At 30.4% G+C, this 14,842-nt stretch overlaps 1 protein-coding gene across 2 annotated transcripts; it reads left to right on the top strand.

Annotated features, from left to right (window-relative positions):
* The first annotated feature begins 2,186 nt into the window (after positions 1 to 2,186).
* On the top strand, positions 2,187 to 14,372 carry LOC101500233 (uncharacterized). 2 transcript variants are annotated; one of them, XM_004500295.4, is made up of 13 exons: positions 2,187 to 2,321; positions 5,811 to 8,031; positions 8,116 to 8,858; positions 9,257 to 9,808; positions 10,295 to 11,050; positions 11,462 to 12,122; positions 12,243 to 12,406; positions 12,647 to 12,712; positions 12,793 to 12,909; positions 13,010 to 13,069; positions 13,237 to 13,294; positions 13,400 to 13,546; positions 13,630 to 14,372. In XM_004500295.4, exons 2-13 carry the CDS (start codon positions 5,811 to 5,813, stop codon positions 14,199 to 14,201), a joined length of 6,117 nt encoding a protein of 2,038 aa, XP_004500352.1. In that variant the 5' UTR covers positions 2,187 to 2,321; the 3' UTR covers positions 14,202 to 14,372. The 2 variants fall into 2 exon arrangements, with proteins under 2 accessions (XP_004500352.1, XP_004500351.1); XM_004500294.4 differs by having other exon boundaries at positions 5,811 to 8,858.
* Positions 14,373 to 14,842: the final 470 nt, after the last annotated feature.

The following is a 14,842-nucleotide window of genomic DNA, read 5'->3' as shown; positions in this document are numbered from 1 at the left end:
ATTATATACGGTTTTTTGTAAGAGACAATTGAATTACAATTTGTTCAACAAAAATTGATGTATTTGGTTCATAAATAGATCAACTTTATTGACCAAATTATAATCTAATTGTCTATTATAAAAAGACTGTAGAGAGTAGTATGTAGATGTAGAACTTTTTAAATTATTGATATTTCAAATAAGAAAGAGAAAAACACAAAAAATTAATATTTATATTTGAAAATAATATATTTAAATGTACTTTCGACGCTATATTTTAAATTAAATGGAATTTTAGCTCTGCTTTTTAAAATTTAGGATTTTAATCTATATGTTTCATAATTTTTACCTGCGACCTTGTTTAAAGATTATTTTTTACGACATGTTATATTTTATTAGTGATGTTGAATTATATTTAATGATGTGATAGGGATGATTTAGATTAATGATGAAAATATGTTTTACATTTGTTCAATTAAATTGAAAAACTTGTAACAAATTTTCTCATCAGCTATTTTTGGTCTGAATGAAACAATGTTACATTATCAAATATAATTATGTTATAAAAATATGTCTCACACTTTGCCTAAAAAAGATGTTAACTTGAGTTGTGGCAAAAAAATCCTAAAAACATGAAACAATGGGTGTAAAATACTAAATTTAGAAATTATGAGAAAATACCTAAATTTAGATTTTTTTTTTTATAAACAAAATTTATTAAAGAGTGTACAAAGGTACACCCACAATTTATAAAAGACCTTATAATAATTCATTGAATATTTACAAAAGATCTTACATTTAAATTTCTCTAATGGCATTAATAAAGATTGAAGCCGTAACCTCTTAGATTAAATATCTATCTTTTTACCATTAAACTAAATGATTGAAATGTGCCAAATCATATACTTCTAAATTTACTAGAAGACAAAAAAAATGTACATTTAAGCCAAGATAATATTAGTTACCCTTTTTTTTTACTAAAAAAAGAAATATTCATTCATTTAAATTGATAGAAATTGCATCAATTAAAAGCATTACAGTTCAAAGTCGCTAAATTGAAAAAAATGAATTTGTGAATAAACTTACAACACCCAAATTAATAACATAAAACGACAAATGTATATAAATATGATAAATATGATATGTCTGAAATCTCCATGTCTATGAAACTGGAACACTGATGACACTAAAATCATCAATTAAATTTATCCTTGATCTAACTTGATCACTAAATAACACCACTTCAAAATGAGAATCCAAAAAGCCTCGCCAAATCAATAACCAACAAAAATTTTCCATTCTTAAGAATGTGCAAATAACAAAATGCCTTAAAATCATTGCAATGTCTTAAGAATTTTTCGTTCACATAAAACACTTGAAATCATGCTCTTGCTTCTATGGTTGTGTTTGCTTTATTTTTTATTGTTTACGCATAATATTCTTCTAACACGAGTTAAGATCATCTCTAAAGTTAAAATCCTTTTCTTCGAATAGATAGGTGAGTTAGTATCCATGCTCCTTGGTGTGACTTGTCTGAGGTTACCAGTTCATAAACTTTTTTTTTGTACATTTTATTTTTTATTATAATTTTATTTTTAAATTTTATTTTGTAGTTTAATTTTATTTTTAAATTATTCTGTTGCTAATGATGGTTAAAAAAACTGCAATGAAAAATAAAAATAAAAAATGTGAATATACACGAAACGAAAATCAAATGATAAACATATGTGTTGGTCAAAATTTGTGGTTTATTATTATTATTATTATTATTATTATTATTATTATTATTATTATTATTATTATTATTATTATTATTATTATTATTATTATTATTATTTATTTTCATCTCTTCTTTATTTGTTATTTAAAACAAAATTAAACTTACATGAATACATTTTTTTTTAAATAATTTACAAAAACGAATACAAACTAACACTAGATAAAAAAAATAAAAAACCTTGCTAATTTACATACACAAAATAAAAGTAACTACTTGTTGGAAAAAGAAGTAAGTATTTGTAGTGTGTTCCTGTATTGAACCCTAACCAAAGAAGAAGGAAGAATCCTAATCCCCCATTTTGTGTGTATCAGGTTGACGTAATGAAGATGATGTCAAGGAAGGAATCAGTGCGGTGCTTAGCTTACTATCATCATTCAATGATCTACTTTACTTGTTCTATTAATATTTATATTCTTCTTCTCATCTTCCTACTTTACTTTTTCTCTTTTTCTACCATAAATTTATTATTCCATTCAACATTATTTCCCTTATTCTCTTTCTGCTACTTCATTCAACTAACTGCAAATTTCTTCATACCACTTCACCATTCTCTCAAAATCAGGTAAATATAATTCAACACACAATCTCATTATTTTGTTTTATTTTATTGTTTACTTCTGTTTAATTTTTAGACTAGTCAACGTTTTAACATTAGTTAATTGATTCATGCTTATTCTATTTTTCTCGATTCACTAGCATTGTAGTTATATATATCTAACATAACCTTAAAAGTTCTGATGAAATTCAAGGAACAATTAGAAAGGTTGAAGATAGCTCTTCTTGAGATATCAAGGAATAATAATGTTGAATTACAAAGAAAGGAGGATGAATGGCCTCTCTCTCTATATATATAGCAAAACCAATACACTAAGCAAGTAAACAAAAATAAGATAACTATCTTAATCTTCTCATAACAGAAAAACAGAAAGTTATTAAGAGAGGATAATACAATATAGGTGGGAGTCCAACTGAAACCGCCATATCTGAACACCAAAATGCATGTATACTGGCAGTTGAGATTGGTTTATAGGATTGTCGGTTTCAATTTTTAGTTACATATGAGTGGAGAAGCCCGACTTCGGGCTCTGAAAAGAAACCCATCGGTGTCTGAAACCAATCGAAAATCTAGGTAGCTAATGCCAAACAGCGGTGCATCGCAGCCAACCTCGAAAACCGGAATAGTGGGTTTTGAGATACTGCGATTACCTCTATTTTTTGGATAAATTACATAAATAATACTATATAAACATGCAAAATTAAACAATGTTTCAAACTCATAAACATTCATAAATAGTAATAAAAAACCTCTAATCTTAATCAAAACATTCATTTAAATACTAAATATCAAAAGTCTCAAAAGTCTTCCCGAGGTAATTAATTATGCGTCGGAGGATTGCACGACGGTATGTGGTAGTGGGTTGCACTAGAACAATATACACACAATTGGAATGGTAAAGCACAACTGGAACACATAATTTTGAAGAGGAAAACAAATGGAAGGGTTATGACATAATTGGAAAAAGGAGAACAGCCCTAGGATGAACCACTACTCATACCACATAAAATATGTTTTATGTGTTTCTTGTGTGTCTCAAACAAGATTACACATCTTCTATTTAAAATAAGGTTACAATAATTACTACAAATACTAGGAACTTGTATTTGACTAGGAGTTCTACCAATGAACTTAGGAAATTGTACAGTAAAAGAATAATAAATCATACTTTGAATTCCAACATCAAGTTATAGGAATCAAAGATGATCATCATCTTCAACATAGTCTTTTTCCTCTTCTTCGTCCTCCTCATCCCCATCAACTTCAATATATTCTTTGTTTTCCTCCTCCTTCCCATCATCTTTAACATAAATAGGTTCAGTTTCTACAACATCTTCTTTTACCACAACTTCTTGTGCTATTTCCTTAGATGCACTTGCAGCTGCCTTTTCTATTTATGCCCGCCTAGTGTAGACCGACAACTCATAATTATCCCTACTTGCATTGACAACATTAGTCTAAGTTAGATTATCACCGACATAAACTAATTCTTCAATAGGTTCACCATTTTCCCCCAAGTCTCCCACTTCAAATTCAGTGATATAATCATCATCATCATTCAAGACAATTTGATCAATAACATCACGACAATCATAGCGCTCTTTTAGAGCCTGGTTATACTTAACGAAAACAAGTCTTCCAACCTCTTATGCTCAAATCTACTTCTCTTCTTGAAATGAATCTATGTATTATAATTTAAAATGTTATTTTACTATATTAATATGAACCTATATTGTAGAATACTTTATAACTTAATAACAAGTTTTAACTTACATGCTCAAAATTACTCCAATTGCGATCACGTTCTAAAGAACTGCATGTCAAACACAACACTTTAATGGCCAATACTTGCAAAAGTGAAGTTTGTGCTCCATAAATCTTGCACCACTCAGCTGCAATGAAACAATCATTTTCATTATTTTTATACATAAGTTGTTGTGTGCTAAAAGTTTTATGAAGAAAAGAAATGAACTTTCAATTACTAGGAGCTAATGTTGCCCTTTGTCTTATTGCTCCTCCCAATCCTAAGAGGCAATTTGCAATCTTATATTTTGTTCACCAATCTCATCAACAAAATTGTCCAATAGCTTAAATATCTTAATCCTAGTCTTCACGTAGGCAGAAGCATCAATACTTTTCACAAACATTGTTCCCGTTGTAGAATTCACCAAGAATTTATCGAAGTCCTATTATTTTTGTTTGTCCAACCATCTGACATACTTGAGCATACGAATTTTGTGTGTTGCTCTTGATGACCATTCAACAAGCCCTTTGTATATTCCAACTCTTTTTCAAGGAGTGTAACCGTTTTGCTCTTGCTTCTTTGTCACAAAAATCATTTATGCTTGTTTGCCTCTTGCATTTCCTCAATTTTTGTTTTCCTTTTTTCATGAACATTGAATCCAGTGGAACTTTTGTCTTCTTGGAAACCAAAAAAAGGGGCCTCAGTTGCTCTTTTTCCACTTCGAATTCTCCTTATTTCAGCTTTATCGTCATTAACATCATCATCAATTTCACATCCACCTCATTTAATATTCCATCTTTTAGTACTTGTTTCTCATCATATTATGCATGTAACAATAGCTTACAATCTGGTGGCATGTTTATGCAGCTTTTTACATCTCTCTTTAATCCTAACTGATGTTGTATTGCTATAGTAATTCCCCCTGTAGTTTCAAATTGACATAAATCACATATCACACTCTTCCTATTATTCTTGTCTTTTACACTATTAAACAAACATGCTAGGTCAACATTAGCACCAATTGGTTTAAACATTACATAAGCAACATTACTATTACTTTGTGGGGTTGCAAACAATGTTGTCATGGTTGTTAGCAAAACAAGTAGAGAAAGAAAGGAAATAGAAAATAAGAGAGAAAGAAGGAAGGATGTAACTAACAAAAGAAAAGAAAAACTAAAGAAAAAAAAAAATAGAAAAAAGGAAGGAAGTAAGAAAAAATTGCTATTTGGATATGATTTATAATTTCGATCTACACTCCATTTTTAAACATGATCAAATTTCATAATTTAGTTTATCGATTTCAAAGATAAATTAGGTATTACAAAATCTCTTTAAAAAACCTTAAACTTAAATATTGAAATGAATTTTTTTTTGAACTTTCTCGAACATTATTTTTGAACAAATTTAAAAGGTTTCTTTTGAATGGACGAGATTAATTATCAACCTTTTTAATTTCCAATACACAATAAAATATATTGTGAAAAATGTATCTACACTATTTCAAAAATAATAAAAGTACAATCACTAATCTGTTTAAATAGACTATCTTATCTACACTATTTCAAAAATAATAAAAGTACAATCACTAATCTGTTTAAATAGACTATCTTATCTACACTATTTCAAAAATAATAAAAGTACAATCACTAATCTGTTTAAATAGACTATCTTATAGGTAATGGGCTTAATATGTATTAATAGAATTGTTATATATATATATGCCTAACTTTGATCTAATAAAATTTATTTAGATGGAGAGTTTCATGCCTGATTTGGCGAAGTCATACGTAGAGAAATTGATTAAAGGGGCGTTGGTAGAATCAAGTTATATATGTTGCTTCACATGCATCGCTAAGGATTTCGAAGAAGAAAAGGCTAGGTTGGTATCAGAAAGCAAAACTATCAAGGAACGTGTTGAAGTGGCAACCAATAGAGGAGAAGATATTCAAAGTAATGTTGATTATTGGGAAAAAGAAGCTGATAAGCTCATTCAAGAAGACACCAAAACAAACCAAAAATGTTGTTTTGGATTTTGTCCTAATTGCATATGGCGATATATAAGGGGAAAGGAACTAGCAAATAAAAAGGATCGTATTAAAGAATTAATGAAAACTGGAAAGGAACTTTCAATTGGACTCCCTGCTCGTCTTCCAGGTGTTGAAAGCAATCAACCTCAATTCTATATTTCTTTTAAAAGCAGAGAATCCATATACAATGAGCTTTTGGATGCACTGAAAGATGACAACAATTATATAATCGGGTTGCAAGGAATGGGGGGCACAGGAAAAACTACATTAGCCATAAAAGTGGGTAACGAACTTGAGCAATCCAAACAATTTACTAAAGCCATCATTACGACAGTGTCAAATTCTCCTGATATTAAAAAGATTCAAGATGATATTGCTGGACCCTTGGGATTGAATTTGAATGACGATAGTGAATCAGACCGACCCAAAAAACTATGGAAAAGATTGACTCAAGGTGAGAAGATTCTTCTAATATTGGATGATGTGTGGGGAGATCTCGATTTTAAGGAAATAGGGATTCCATATAATGACAATAACAAAGGTTGCAGAGTTCTTGTAACCACACGCCAAATATCGGTATGCAACAGAATGGGATGCAATAAGACGATACAACTGGAGCTTTTATCTGAAGAAGATGCATGGAACATGTTCAAAAGGCATGCTGGTCTATGCAGCAATTCATCCAAAAGTTTGCTCGGTAAGGCTCATAAAATTGCAAATGAATGCAAAAGATTACCAATTGCAATTGCTGCTATTGCCAGTAGTTTGAAAGGAGAACAACGTCCGGAAGAGTGGGATGCCGCCTTAAAATCCTTGCAGAAACATATGTCCATGCGCGGTGGTGATGATGGTGATGAACTAGATAAAATTTATAAATGCTTGAAGTTTAGTTACGATAATATGAAGAATGAAAAGGCCAAGAGACTATTCCTGTTGTGTTCTGTATTTCAAGAAGATGAAAATATTCCTATAGAAAGGTTAACCAGATTTGGCATAGGAGCAGGAATTTTTGGTGAAGATTATGATAGCTACGAAGATGCACGAAGTCAAGTAGTTATATCCAAAAATAAACTGTTAGATTCTTGTTTATTATTGAAAGCCAATCAAGAAGAGAGTGTGAAAATGCACGACTTGGTTCGTGATGCTGCCCAAAGAATAGCAAAGAAAAAGATTCAAACAATAAATATTTCTAATAAAAATGAAAAGGCATTGGTTGAAAGGGAAAATAATATTAAATATTTGTTATGCCAAGGCAAGTTAATGGACGTTCTTTCTTGCAAGTTTGGTGGTTATGAGCTTGAAATTCTAATTGTCTACATGCATGAGGATGGAGGTTGGGACAATGTGAATGTAGAATTCCCAAATACATTTTTTGGAAATAATACAGGCCTTCGTGTTTTTCATATATTGTTTGATTTTAATTTTTATAAACCAACTTTACCATTCATACAATCAATCCAGTCGTTGAAGAATATTCGATCATTTCTTTTTGAGAATGTCAATTTGGGTGACATCTCTATTTTGGGAAACATGCATAGTCTTGAGACACTTGATTTGGTTAGTTGTAAAATTAATGAATTGCCACATGGAATTACAAAACTAGAGAAGCTAAGATTGTTGAATTTGGACTCTTGTGAAATTCTAAGGAATAATCCATTTGAAGTGATTAAAGGATGCTCATTACTTGAAGAGTTGTATTTCTTATACAGTTTTAATATTTTTTGCCAAGAAATAAGTTTTCCTAAATTGAAAATTTTTCATATCAAGGATAATTTTACATCAAGGCATTCACCATTAATTAAGTGTGTGTCTGTTATATATTTTGAAAGGGTTCTATCTGAATCAACCCTCAAGTACTGTATGCAAACAGCTGAGGTTCTTCAACTAAGAAGAATCGAAAAGGGATGGAGAAATCTCATGCCTGAGATTGTTCCTGTAGATCAAGGTATGAATAATTTAGTTGAGCTTCTTTTACATTGGATTTCACAATTACAATTCCTTATTGACACTAAGCTATGTGATTCTCAAGTACCAAATGTGTACTCCAAATTGGTTATACTAGATCTTTATAAATTAGAAAATTTGGAAGAATTGTGCAATGGTCATGTTTCCTTTGACTCTTTTGGGAGTTTAGAGAAGCTATCGATCAAGGCTTGTGAACATTTGCAAAGCTTATTTAAGTGCAATCTTAACCTTTGCAATCTAAAGAGCATTTTATTGGAGGAATGTCCGATGTTGATCTCCTTATTTCAACAGAAAAGTTCTCGTAGTCTAGTGTTGTTGGAGAAGTTGGAATTAATTGACTGCAAAAGACTTGAATACATAATAATAAATGAAAGAAAATGGGAGGAATCAAGTGATGATGATAATGATAGCATGAGTCGTGGATCATTGTTTCCAAAATTGAAAGTTCTTTATATTGAAAAGTGTCCTAATTTTGAATTAATACTTCCATTTCTCTCTGCTCATGATCTTCCGGCACTAGAATCTATCACAATGCAAAGTTGTGATAAGTTGAAATACATATTTGGCCAAAATGTCAAACTTGATTCCCTAAATCAAATGAAGCTTGGTAGTTTACCAAATTTTATCGATATTTTCCCCCAAATTTTTTCGTCTATTAAGGAGCCATCTTCCATTTCTAGAGACACTTCCAAGTCACAAACACAATCACTTCCTATCAAAGGCAATATATTTTCATGGATAAGTACTGCATGTACTAAAATACCGCCAACTTCTGACGATGAACAGCAGGATTGCTTAATATCATCGGTAACCCTCTCACCTTCTTTCATGCTATCTTTTGCTGCTTAATTTATAACAAACTTTTTATTCTTATTTTTTATTAGATATTCATTACATCTGTGCATATTAACAATCTTAAATATAAAGTCTACTATTACTATAATAATGAATCACCTATTACGAATAAGTAATAATAATACAATATAATGTGTATATTTTTAGTGTCAATAGTATTAGAAATTAAATACTATTTTATAAAGTAAAAAACTTGATGCATTAAATTAATTATAGATAATGTAAGCCACTCTTTAAGACTTATATAAGAGAAAATTTCGTATAAAAATGATATATTTACATTTTCTTTAGTTTTATTTTCGCACACTATGAGATTGTTTAACTTCTTTTTTAATTGGTTTACATTATAGGAATCAAGTTCATATTGCCTCAACTATAACATATGGGAACATGTTCAATGTTTTTCAAGACAATCACAAATCTTGTGCAATATTAAAGATATTCAACTGACTAATATTGCGAAGATAAAATCAGTATTTATCTTGTTTATTGTTCCAAGAATGTTGCTGGAAACATTGACAATTGAGAATTGTGATGAATTGAAGCACATCATAATAGACACTGAAGATCATGACAGTTGTAATAATAATTTGGGCAATGTCTTACCGAAATTGAAAAATCTCAATGTTAGAAATTGTGTGGAATTGGAATACATATTTGGACATTATGTTGATGATCATCAAAACCACATTGAGATTCACATTCATCTTCCAGCATTGGAATGTCTCGTGCTTCAGAATCTGCCAAGTTTAGCCGCCATGTGTTCCAAACAATATCACATAACATTTCCACCTTTGAAAGAACTTGAATTCCAAAAATGTGATGATGTTGCTTTCAAATCTATTGGCGATTTCTTAACTCATCATTCGATTACAAGATCTGTAGACCGTACAACCATGAAGGTATCGCTGTTTCCATATATCTTTGTTGTTTGTGAAATTAGTCAATGATTTAAATCTTACTTGAACAAATGACATAAAAACTAATAGCCCTATCAATTACTTAAATCTGTCACTAGCATCCAGCCTTGGTGGCTTAATGCATGATGGTTAACACAAAGTATTCTATATTACTGGCTAATTTGTTAAACTATGTAACTTTTGCAAAAGTGTGAGCACCAACATTATTTTCATATAAAAACAATCGAACCAAGAAATTATTCATTCCTAACTAACTTAACTATTAATTATTTAATGTACAAAATTGATATTATTTTTTATTTATAAATAAAATAATGGATGACGGCCAAAGAATAATTTTATAAAGCTTTTGGTAAAAGGAAATTGTATTGTGTCTGTTAACTTTGTTTAATTTTAGAAATGTTTTTTTATTGAATTTTAGAAACGTTATTATCATAGTGGTAATTTATTTAATGTACGTAAATGTAGGAGTTGAGTGGGAACGTGGAGTATTTTCAGAAATTGGAAATACTTGATTTAAGTGACTCCAAAATAGGATATATCTTTTGGCTCGATGAAATAGATGGACAAGAAATGAATACAGGGTTGACATATATTAGCTTATATAATATGTCTGGTATGACATGTCCTTTTGTGGGTCCCAAAAACTATATTTTCCTCAAAAGTCTTACACAGTTAGTTATAATGCATTGTAAAAAATTGGAAATTGTTTTCTCCACATCTGTATCAAGATGCCTACCACAACTGCAATATTTAACAATAAAAGAATGCAAAGAGTTGAAGCATATTATTGAAGATGATTTGGAGAATAAAAAGTCCTCAAAGTTTCCGTCTACAAACCCATGCTTCCCAAAGTTAGAATTGCTTTATGTAGTAAACTGCAACAACTTGAAATGTATCTGTCCAAGCTCCATGTGTAAAGACTTTCCTAAATTATATCACATTGATGTTGAAGATTGCGTGCAATTGGAATACATAGTTGGACCCTACAGTGATGATCATCAAAACCACACAGAGATTCACATTCATTTTCTAGCATTGGAATATCTCTATCTTGTCAATCTGCCAAGTTTAGTAGCCATGTGTCCCAAACAATATGGCACAACATTTCCATGTTTGAAACTCCTTAAACTCAATAATTGCTCCAAGGTTGATATTAAATCTATTGGTGATTTCATAACTCCTCATTCGTTAACAAGATCTATGGACGGTGCATCCATGAAGGTATTATCCCTCTTTCCTTATATCTTTGTTTTTTTGTGAAACTATTCCATGATCTTAATTGAGTAATTGAAGGATAATGATCAGATATACACACTCACATTACTGTTTACATGGAATAACTTAAACATTATTATGCTTACACTAGCCCATCAATTTTAGGATTATGGAATAAGTGTGAAAGTATGTGTAAGATTTGTTGTCTAAACCACATATTGAGTAGTAGTGTATGTTTGTTTTCTTCTTTTGTGATAACTAACTAACTAACTAACGTTTAAGGAAGGGTAATCATGTACTTGGGTCAATTGGTGCTTATCACAATTCCTCTTATCTCATGTGTCTAATTTGAGCTCTATGTACTATTTTGTTACTCTTATTTTAAGTATGCGCTTATTTCCCATTCATTTATTGCAGGAATTGAGTGGGAAGATGGATCATGTAAATGAAAAGCAGATGAACATAAAGTTAGAAAATATTAAGTTGCATACTCTGGCTTTGATGACGTCTCTTTTTTTGGGTCCCAAAAACTCTTTTGCTCTCCAAAACCTAAGAAACATAAATATAGTGCAATGTGAAAAATTGGAAATAATTTTTTCTAATTCTATTTTAAGATGCCTACCACAATTGCAAAGTCTAATAATAGAAGAATGCAAAGAGTTGAAGCATATCATTGAAGATGATACGGAGAATCAAAAGACGTCAAATTCCAATTCCTTGTGTTCAAGAACATGCTTTCCAAAGCTAGAAGCACTTGCTGTAGTAAAGTGCAACAAGTTGAAATCTGTCTTTCCAGTCTCAATATGTAAAGAGCTTCCTGAGTTAAAGGTTCTGATGATAAAAGAAGCAAATGAGCTAGAGGAAATATTCAAAAGTGAATGTGATAATCAGAAAGTGGAGGTTCCAAATCTGAAAATTGTAGCATTTGTTAACCTACCAAGCCTTTGCCAGAACCAAGGAATTCAATTTCAGGCTGTAGAGAATCGTTTTGTACAGAACTGTCAAAACCTCTCTCTCACTTGTGATTCAACAACCGACAGTAAAATCAATATCTTCCATATTTCCTATTCCAACTTAGGTACACACTATTATGTGTCTATTTGAACTATTACAAGATATGATTTGCCATATATATTGTTATTAATTAATTTGCTATATCATTTCAAGATGTTAATCTATAATATTTTGCTATATATAGATTATGAAACTTGTTTAATTTTGGAGAGTCTATTTGCACAATTACAAGAAGAGTATGAAGGCAGTGATACTGGTAGTGAAGGTCCAAGTACAAAAACCACTAAAGATTTTGCAGCTGAGATTGAAGTTGAAGCAGCATCAGAACACAAGCTGACTTTTTCACAGGTCAATATCAATCTATTTATTCATACCTGAATACAATCACCACGACAATGTCTTTTAATCAAACATGCTATTTATGAAAATGTTCCTATTACAAAAAATCAGAAGTAATTTGCTGGCCATGTAAAATTCGTTAGATATTCCTCTCCAAATATATAATTATTCAATAATGTTCTAAGGCCTTAGTTAGTAATGGATGTAATTAATAGCTTAAGATCACTAATGCTTGTGTTCTTATTACAGGAGTTGATGAATGAACAATTAATGGATCCACTTGGAGAAATTGATAATACCGTGAAACCTTCTCAGGTAAATTATGTAATACATGCAGTACCACCTCACTGTTTACAAATATACTACAACTTATTTTACATTTTCATGCTACACAGTTTTTGAAAGAAATAGAGGACAGTTCTACATCCGAAAAATGTGTAGCAGCAACTTTGTCCACCATTTCAGAAACAAAGAATGACTCACCTATACAATTAGTTGCTTCTAAACAAAAGGCATTTCCTCTATATATTTTGCTTGTATTCTTTTTGACTCTTTTTCAATATAGGAATTGAGTTATACTACCAACTTAAACATCATTTTAATTTTAAACAGGATACCGAGATAAGTGTTGAAGAAGGAACTACATTAACACCCTCAACTCATTTAATATTAGTAAGTTCATCATGGGTTTCAGACATTTATTCTTTGGTTTTCATTATTTTTATTCTTTCTATTATGAAGTCAGGATCTTCCTAATTAAAATATATATTGGTAAATATAGTGAAGCTGATATTACAAATATTATTATTTGAATGTGATAATATCATTGGTAAATATAGGAACAAGATGTTGATGTCATAGACTCTGTGGAAACTACTAAGACTAATAATGATAAAGGTGAAGATTATTTGGATCAATTTTAATTTCTCAAGTTACCTCATTAGTACCTATCACCATTTTGATTTTGAATTTCAACTCTCTTCTCTCTTATCTTTTGTTCAGTTTCTGTAATTGATGATGCTGTCATGAAAGTAAGCTCCATCATTGAGAAACACTTTCCTAAGGATGATGTTACTACAGTTTCAGAATCTAAGCCCTCTCCTAGCAATAGTATTCCTTTGTCTCTTGCATTTCAAACTCCTTCTGAAGGTATTTTCTCTTTTACTGTTATTTGTAATGATTTTGTTTTAGTTCTCAAGAGGCTTAACTTGTCTTTTCTTCATTATGATTAGGGAACCCTTCTCAAATAGTGCAAGACTTGAGTTCTACTTCTCTAGTCACTTGGGAGCTTGAGCAACTAGTCTCCAATAAGCATTTGAATTATGAGAACTTGTCTGTGTTGACTGATTTCCTTGTAAAGCATCCTTCAGTTCTTTTAAGAGACAGTTCAGTGAGTAACAGATACAAGGGTTATGCCTACAACTGTCTAGCTGAGCTATTAAAATTCCTCCAAACACATAGTGTGTTGGATGTGTTAGGCTCAAGCCACTCTGAATTTGTTGAGTTATTACAAGATATGCGCAGATTTGCCTTTGATAAGGATTGGTTGGATGATGTTGAAAAGCGTGCTTTGTTTCCTAATTTACAATTCTCTCAAGATGCATTGCAAAAACTATTGGATTCCCAACAACGTGTCACTAAGGAAGTTGAAGAGATACGTTTGAAGATAAACATTTTTACTCAACATGTGGGAGATCTTAAGAAACAATTGGCATCTTATGAAGCATTTTTGGAGACTATCATGCAAGAGAAGGCAAAAGTTTTAGAAACCAAGGCTGCTTTAAGTTCACCTATTGGCTATTAGAATATTTTTCCTTGCATTCTTTTACTGTTGCATGCGTCTTTTATCCTTAAATGTTGTTTATCTCTCGGTAGTTTCTTCTTTTCTCATTCGAAATACTATCTTATTATTATGTTTGTGTATTTTAAAATTATTGTTGATCATTGTATTTATTTTATGTTGATGGAGTATTAATTTCTTCTTTTATTTTATATAATAAGGTGAAGAAATGCTTATCATTACAAGTCTTTATTTATATATAAATAATTATCATAAGTTATATTAATTTTTAGTATGTATTAACATTGCAAAAATTTGAACTCTATGGCTGATTTGAATAACGTAACTCAACATTTGATATTGGTAACCTATGAAACTAGATATTGGTTTGCGCTTTGCGCGATAACATTTGATATATTAAATTAAGATTAAATTATACTTTAATTTTATAAATATTAATATTTGAATTTAGAAGCAAAGAAAATCACTAGATAATAGTTGTTGAATGATATATTAGAAGTAGAGAAAATTTATATTATAAAAGTGAGGTAAGCTTTGTATCATGCACAAAAAATTTGTTGACCATTGAATTAATAAGTTGTATCATTAGATCAAATGAGATATTACTACACTTAATGATCTAATGGTGGAAAATAAATTTATGC

This window comes from Cicer arietinum, chromosome 5 (assembly GCF_000331145.2).
Source record: "Cicer arietinum cultivar CDC Frontier isolate Library 1 chromosome 5, Cicar.CDCFrontier_v2.0, whole genome shotgun sequence".
In the NCBI taxonomy this organism is placed as follows: Eukaryota; Viridiplantae; Streptophyta; class Magnoliopsida; order Fabales; family Fabaceae; genus Cicer; species Cicer arietinum.
Note: the sequence above shows the minus strand (reverse complement) of the source record. Positions and strands in the feature narration are given on the sequence as shown.